Source organism: Babylonia areolata, chromosome 27 (assembly GCF_041734735.1).
Source record: "Babylonia areolata isolate BAREFJ2019XMU chromosome 27, ASM4173473v1, whole genome shotgun sequence".
Taxonomy (NCBI): domain Eukaryota; kingdom Metazoa; phylum Mollusca; class Gastropoda; order Neogastropoda; family Buccinidae; genus Babylonia; species Babylonia areolata.
In genome coordinates, this window is record NC_134902.1 from 15617951 (window position 1) to 15626363 (window position 8413).

The 8413-nt window shown below is 45.9% G+C and overlaps 1 protein-coding gene across 1 annotated transcript in view; it reads right to left on the bottom strand.

Annotated features, from left to right (window-relative positions):
- Positions 1 to 1029: 1029 nt before the first annotated feature.
- LOC143301502 (metalloprotease mig-17-like) overlaps positions 1030 to 8413 on the bottom strand; it is a 26858-nt gene continuing 19474 nt past the window's right edge. Inside the window, exons 10-14 of the mRNA XM_076615827.1 lie at positions 6132 to 6183; positions 5070 to 5216; positions 4440 to 4580; positions 3325 to 3450; positions 1030 to 1366 (exon numbers count right to left, since the gene is read on the bottom strand). Of these exons, the coding sequence (XP_076471942.1) occupies positions 1032 to 1366; positions 3325 to 3450; positions 4440 to 4580; positions 5070 to 5216; positions 6132 to 6183 (801 nt within the window). The 3' untranslated portion in view covers positions 1030 to 1031. The remainder of the gene's footprint in view (positions 1367 to 3324; positions 3451 to 4439; positions 4581 to 5069; positions 5217 to 6131; positions 6184 to 8413) is intronic.

Consider the following 8413-nt stretch of genomic DNA (forward strand, 5'->3'; position numbering starts at 1 on the left):
TTCCACCCCCCAAACCAAAAGGCAATACATTGATAATACTGATAAATGCATATTCTTGTACCATTATATACATGGGATGGTTTTTGTGAGCAGAATGACTTTATCATGGTGTCAAGACCAGCTGACGTCAAATTTTCAAGTGGATTTCTTTTTTTCCCCCCCTCTCACAAACCAATAATATATTCGTCGTCACGTATAATAATTATATACACGCACAGAAGTGGTTTCGTGCGAATAATTTGTATTTGTATTTGCATTTGTACATGATTTGGTTATGGTGCCAACACAAACATACAACAGGATTTTGTTTTCTTTCTTTAACCAAAAAAAAACCCCAAACAAAACAATTCGTAAACAGTGAAAATATTCGCGTAGTCCCGAACGGTAAAGTGTTGGGCTGAAGGTAACGCGTCCGCCTAGGAAGCGATAGAATCTAAGCGCACTGCTTCGATTCACACAGTATTTTCTCCCCCTCCAAGCGGCTAGACCTTGAGAGGTGGTCTAGAGACACTAGTCATTCTGATGAGACGATAAACCGAGGTCCCCTGTGCAGGCATGCACACGTAAGCGAACGTAAAAGAACCCATGGCAACAAAAGGATTGTCTCTGGCCAAATTTTGTAGACAAATTTATTTAGAAAGGAAAACAAATAACATTGCAGGCAGAAGAAAAAAAAAAGGGTGGCACTCTCAGTGTAGCAATGAGCTGTCCCCGAGAGAGCAGCTCGAATTTCACAAAGAGAATTCTACAACACATTATATGCATGCACAGAGGTGGCCTTCGTGCTTAGAATGTTTAAATCACGGTGCCAACACTAACCTAAAAGTTGCAAGTGGATTTTTCTCTCTCTTGTTTTATCACAAACCAAAAAGCCATTCAAAAATAAAAGTTTTTTTTTTTTTTTTTTTTTTTTTTTTCAAATCCTCTCCTCTCCCACTACCATCCCACCACCCAACCCACACAAGCATATGTGCGCCTGCGCACACACGCATACACAAAAAAAAAAACAAGAAAAAAACCCAAAAAAAACCCTACACCTCAAAACGCGAAAACATTAAGGCCACAAGCACACAACAGCAACAGATCACAGACTGACGAAAGAGCACTAAGAAAAGGACTCGGATACTGCCCATGCTGATGAAGCTGCTGCTGATGGTGGTGGTGGTGGTGGTGGCAGTGATGATGCTGCTGCTGCTGCTGCTCCTCCAGACAGCAGCCGCTGCGGACGACGGTGGGCCATCACCACCGCTGCATGTCTGGCAGCACAACGACTGCAGCCGGCGGCAAGCGGAGGCGGCGTCCTCCGAGTCTGCTCCTGAGAGAGTGGCGGCGCACTGTCCTGGGTCCCGGTCACCGTACTCACAACCTGCAGGCACCACCACCACCACCACCATCATCAACATCAACATCAACATCAACATCACGACGACACTGTAACCTTGAACACTCCGGAGTTCTTGTGAAGATAGGGTATAGGGTTAGGGTGGGGGTGGGGTAGGGTAGGGTTAAGGTTGGGGTGGGGTGGGGGGTGGGGTAGGGTTAGGATGGGATGGGGTGGGGTGGAGTGGGGTAGGGGTTGGGGTAGGGTTAGGATGGGGTGGGGGGGTAGGGGTAGGGTTAGGGTGGGGTTGGTAGGGTAGGGTAGGGTAGGGTAGGGTTAGGGTAGGGTAGGGTTAGGGTAGGGTGGGGGTAGGGTTAGGGTGGGGTGGGATGGGGTAGGGTAGGGTAGGGTTAGGGTGGGGTGGGGTGGGTAGGGTAGGGTAGGGTAGGGTTAGGGTAGGGTGGGGTAGGGTTAGGGTTAGGGTGGGGTGGGTAGGGTAGGGTAGGGTAGGGTAGGGTTAGGGTAGGGTGGAGTGGAGTGGAGTAGGGTAGGGTTAGGATGGGGTGGGGTGTGGGGTGAGGTAGGGTTAGGATGGGATGGGGTGGGGTAGGGGTAGGGGTTGGGGTAGGGTTAGGATGGGGTGGGGTGGGGTAGGGGTAGGGGTAGGGTGGGGTGGGTAGGGTAGGGTAGGGTTAGGGTAGGGTGGGGTAGGGTTAGGGTGGGGTGGGATGGGGTAGGGTGGGGGTAGGGTTAGGGTGGGGTGGGATGGGGTAGGGTGGGGGTAGGGTTAGGGTGGGGTGGGGTAGGGTAGGGTAGGGTAAGGGTGGGGCAGGGTGGGGTAGGGTTAGCGTGGGGCAGGGTGGGGTAGGGTAGGCGACGGCGCCTGGTGGGTAAAGGGTGGAGATTTTTCCGATCTTCCAGGTCAACATATGTGAAGACCTGCTAGTGCCTGAACCCCCTTCGTGTGTATACGCACACAGAAAATAAAATACGCACTTTAAGGATCCTGTAATCAATGTCAGTGTTCGGTGGGTTATGGAAGCAAGAACATACCCAGGATGCAACACCCCCGAAAACGGAGTATGGCTGCCTACACGGCGGAGTAAATAAACAAAACGGTAGTACACTTAAAATGTTACATGTTTGTCTGAGTGTGTATGCGTGCGTGCCTGAAATCTGATTGAATGACAAAAGGAAACGAATGATGAGCGCCCAGTGGCAGCCGTCAGTCGGCTCTACCCAGGTAGGCAGCCTGTTGTGCAAATGACCCCGTATTTGTAAAGCCCTTAGAGCTTGGTCTCCGACCGAGAACAGGCGCTATATAAGTATCCATATAAAAAAAGAAGTATTAAAGCAATGCACGGGAATCACTATCAATTCTTTTCCTTATACATAAAAGGGATAAATTAAGGCTGAAGTGTTTACTCGAAGTAAACCACATATATGATAACCACAATCATAGATATACAATGATCTTTTTATTTTATTTCATTTTTCTTTTTTTTCTTTTTTTTTTTTTGTACAGCATCCTATTCCATCATAATAATGTATTGCTTTCATCCCTCCTGTAGGCAAATTGACTTAGAAAGGAAAACAAATAAAATTGCAGGCAGAAAAAAAAAAAAAAAAATGGGGGGCGTTGTCAATGTGGTGACGCGCTCTCCCTGGGGAAAGAGCAGCCCGAATTTCACACAGAGAAATCTGTTGAGACAAAAACAGAGTTAACTCTTTCCATACGAACGGCGAAAGAGACGACGTTAACTGCGTTTCACTCCAATTACCATCATCAAAATATTGCAAGCGGAAGGCTCTAAAACTGAAGACGTGGATGTTGACAAAGAAAACCACAATTCTGACGACGGAAGCGGAAGCTAAAGGTTGGGTCATTCAGACACCCACTGGACATCCGAGGGGTCTGTGTAGAGGAGAAGAGGGGACTGGCCGTACTGAGTGAGTTAAACATTACAAATGAAGCTGACTGATGGTGACCCGGAAGCACTGACCTCTGGCACCGAAAGCGATGCGTCGGCAGGACGGACAGCAGCTGGAGCGGAAGGTGACGTCATAGCACCGCTGCGGTTGCTGGGCAACGAGGTCGGGACAGTTCCCTTGCCTGTCCATGCAGAAGGCTGACACACAGACAGAGAGACAGACAGACTTACAGATTAACTGTCATCAAACGGTCAACCAATCAGATTGTTTCTTCTTTTAAAAAAAATTTTTTTTTATATATACAGTTGAAAAGGAAGGGTATCTCATGGGTTTGTGAAGAGGAGGGGGGGGGGATGAAGAAAAAAAGAGAGACAGGACTAAAGAAAGAAAGAAAGAAAGAAAGAGAAGAAAGAAAGAACGATTTCCTAGCTCATTGTTTTATTCAAACGAGAAGTAGCAGTAGCAGCAGCAGTAGCAGTAGCAGCAGCAATAACAGTAGCAGTAGCAGCATCAGTAGTAGCAGTAGCAACAGCAGTAGCAGCAGCAGCAGTAGCAACAGCAGCAGTAGCAGCATCAGTAGTAGCAGTAGCAGCAGCAGCAGCATCAGTAGTAGCAGTAGCAGCATCAGCAGTAGCATCAGTAGCAGCAGTAGCAGCAGTAGTAGTTGTAGCAGCAGCAGCAGAAGAAGAAGCAGAAGCAGAAGAAGAAGAAGAAGAGGATGTCACTGAAAAAAACACCTGTAGAAAAATTCACTTTGACAGTAAAACAAATTCGCTTGCAGAGAGAAGAAGAAACAGAATGGGATGCGCTGCTACTGTAGTGACGGGACTTTGCAAAGACCAGGAAGGGGGGGGGAGGAGTGCTGACGGGGTGGGTGGGGGGTTCGGGGGGTGGGTGGATGTGGGGGAAAGCAGCTCGAAAATCATACCGGAGAAATCTAACGTGACAACAAATTAAGAGACAGTAAGTCTGTTTAATCCATGGGTTTCTTTTTTTTAATTTTTTATATATGTTCTTTTTTCTTTCTTTCTTTATTTCTAAATGTCCGATAAGATGTTGCTGGTGTTGTTGTTAAAATGTTAAACCTATCAAAATGGAATAAATAATAATAATAATAATAATAATTTTAAAAAAAAGTTAAGACTAAGAGAACGTAACAACACACAGTAAATAACCATAACCAAACCTGGTGCGATGGTGGACGCGGGGGTGGTGGTGTAGGGGGTGCCGTAGTTGCAGGTACCGCAACATAACTGCAGCTGGTTGACAATACCGGAGGCACAGTTTCTGCTCCCACAGCCCGTCGCTTTGTCGCCGTAGTCACAGCCTGTGTGTGTGTGTGCGTGTGTGTGTGTGTGTGTGCGTGGAACCACACACACACACACACATACACACACGGACACACCCACACACACACACGCACGCGCGCGCACAAACACACACACACACGGACACACACACACAAACACAAAGTCAACATAATTCATTTAACGCTTGCACTTTCAAGAATGCAGAAAATTACACCAACACAACACCCATCCAAGCATACACACCCAGAACCCCCCCTCCTCCACACCTCTTCCCCCCAACACACACACACACACGCACATGCACACACACACACGCACGCACACACACACACACACACACACACACACACACACGCACGCACGCACACACACACACGGGCACACACACGCACACACACACAGCACACAACAGAACACACACACACAACACAACACAACACAACACACACACAACACAACATACACAACACAACACACACAGTCTGACTGAACTGAACTGAACTGACCAGTGACCAGGCGAAGGTTGTTTCTGCAGGAACCGCAACATCTGGAACGCACAGTCTCCTGGTAGCAATAGCCTGGGAACTCACTGATCAGTGTCCGGCAGTCTTTGCCATTAATTGTGTCTGCGCTGTCTCCGAACACGCAACTGTCTGTGGGAACGTTGTGGAGGGTGAGGGTGGGGGTGGGGGTGGGGGTGGAAGGCAACGGTGGTGGTGGTGGTGGTGGTGATGATGATCGTGGTAAGACGTGTCCAGAAAAAAATATATCATGGGACCGAATCAACAATCACGAAGAATCATCATCATCATCATCATCAGCAGCAACAGCAACAGCAACAGCATAGCGACAACGACAACAACAATAGCAACAAAAATAACAGCAGCAACGATAGCAACAACAACAACAACAAACAATAATATTACAAAAGAAACAAAGAAACTGAACGGTTTTCCTATTTTCATGCCAAAAATTTGCTGTCAACTGACAAAGTAATTCCAGAGAAAATGACAATGTTAAAAGTTACCACGGACACAGACACACAAACACCGGTTTATTACATAGACTCACTTTGTTTGCACAAGTGAGTAAAAAAGACAAAAAAAAAGAAAGAAAAAAAGACCGCTGTTATTCTGTTCGACACGATAACATAATCATTATTTATTACAAAAGACAGAAGCATAAACACAGCGCAAACACACACACACACACACACACATAAACGCAAGCATGCACGCATTCGCAAACATGCACGCACATGCATATACACACTTACTAACTCACTCAAAGACACACACAAACACACGTGCACGCGCACAAACAAACAAACAAACACACACACACGAACACACACGAACAAACACACACACACACACACACACACACACGAACACATAAACACGCACACAAACAAGAACACACTCACACACACACACACACACACACACACACACACACACACACACACACACACACACACACACACACACACACGAACACACACACACACACTCACACACACACACACACACACACACACACACACACACACACACGCCGTGTCTTACCATCAGCTACTGGAGCAGCAGGGTCTAAAACACACCTCCCGTTCACACACCACTGGAAGGGAGAAAACGATGTTGTCAATTAAAGAAACAGAATAAAATAATAATAATAATAATAATAATAATAATAATAATCAACCAAAGAATGTCTCAGTTTCAGTTTCACTGTAGAGGAGGTGTTGAGTCAAGGAAACGATACGTAAAAGGCTAATGACTGGAGGTGTGGTGTGGAGTACGTAAAAGGCTAATGACTGGAGGTGTGGAGTACGTCAAAGGCAAATGACTGAAGGTGTGGAGTACGTAAAAGGCAAATGACTGAAGGTGTGGAGTACGTAAAAGGCAAATGACTGAAGGTGTGGAGTACGTAAAAGGCTAATGACTGGAGGTGTGGAGTACGTAAAAGGCTAATGACTGGAGGTGTGGAGTACGTAAAAGCCAAATGACTGAAGGTGTGAAGTACGTAAAAGGCAAATGACTGGAGGAGTGGAGTACGTAAAAGGCAAATGACTGGAGGTGTGGAGTACGTAAAAGGCTAATGACTGGAGGTGTGGAGTACGTCAAAGGCAAATGACTGAAGGTGTGGAGTACGTAAAAGGCAAATGACTGAATTACTTCTTCTACTACTACTACTACTACTACTACTACTACTTCTTCTTCTTCCTCCCTTTCTTCTTCTTCTTCTTCTTTCTCCTCCCTTTCTTCTTCTTCTTCTTGTTCTTCTTCCTCTTCCTCACTTTCTTCTTCTTCTTCTTCTTCTTCTTCTTCCTCCTCCTCCCTTTCTTCTTCTTCTTCCTCCTCCTCCCTTTCTTCTTCTTCCTCCTCCTCCCTTTCTTCTTCTTCTTCTTCCTCCTCCTCCCTTTCTTCTTCCTCCTCCCTTTCTTCTTCTTCCTCCTCCTCCCTTTCTTCTTCTTCTTCTTCCTCTCTTTCTTCTTCTTCTTCCTCCTCCTCCCTTTCTTCTTCTTCTTCTTCTTCTTCTTCCTCCCTTTCTTCTTCTTCTTCCTCACACTTTCTTCTTCTTCCTCCTCCTCCTCCCTTTCTTCTTCTTCCTCTTCCTCCCTTTCTTCTTCTTCCTCTTCCTCACTTTCTTCCTCTTCCTCACTTTCTTCTTCTTCCTCCTCCTCCTCGCTTTCTTCTTCTTCTTCTTCCTCCTCCTTCGTCCTCCTCCCTTTCTTCTTCTTCCTTTCTTCCTCCCTTTCTTCTTCTTCCTCTTCCTCCCTTTCTTCTTCTTCTTCCTCACTTTCTTCCTCTTCCTCACTTTCTTCTTCTTCCTCTTCCTCACTTTCTTCTTCTTCTTCCTCCTCCCTTTCTTCTTCTTCTTCTTCTTCCTCCTCCCTTTCTTCTTCTTCTTCCTCCTCCTCCTCCCTTTCTTCTTCTTCTTCTTCCTCTTCCTCCCTTTCTTCTTCTTCTTCCTCCTCCCTTTCTTCTTCTTCCTCCTCCTCCTCCCTTTCTTCTTCTTCTTCCTCCTCCTCCCTTTCTTCTTCTTCTTCTTCGTTCGTGGGCTACAGCTCCCACGTTCATTCGACTCGTATGACTGTGAACAATAGTGGGCTTTTACGTGTGTATGACCGTTTTGTTTTTTTTTTAACCCCGCCATGTATGCAGCCACACTCCGTTTTCGGGGGTAAAATGACTGAATTCTAAAAAAAAAAAGAAGAAGAAGAAAAAAAAAGAAAAAGAAAGCACACAAAACTAAACATGAACGAAAATAGGCCACGCTCAGTGAACCTACATGCACCCCCCCCCACACACACCCCAACCCTCCCCCACCCCATACATGCACAGACACCGACACTGGAGAAAAAAAAAAGAAGAGAATAGACAATAGGATAAGACAGAATAAAAATAGAATGACTGAAATGAAATGAAAAAAAAAAATGAAAAAAAGGTGGGGCAGTGGGAGTGGGGGGTGGGGGGTGGGGGAGGGGTTGAAATAAGATACAATAAGATACAATCAAATCAAATCGAGTAAAAAGAACTAAAATAAAGAAAAAAACTAACAAAATGAAATGAAATACAATGCAATAAAACAATTTCAAATAAAATCGAATCAGATAACATTCTCTCTCTCTCTCTCTCTCTCTCTCTCTCTCACACACACACACACAACAATGAGAGAGAGAGAGACAGAGAGCACGGTCAAACAAAAACAAAAAAACAAAACAAAAAAAACACACCCACCCCCCACACCCTAACTCCCTCCCCGATGTTCAGGCAGGCAGCCATATTCCGTTTTCAAGCTGGCACCCCTGGGTACATGTATGTACAGTCCGCCTCACCTGGTTTCC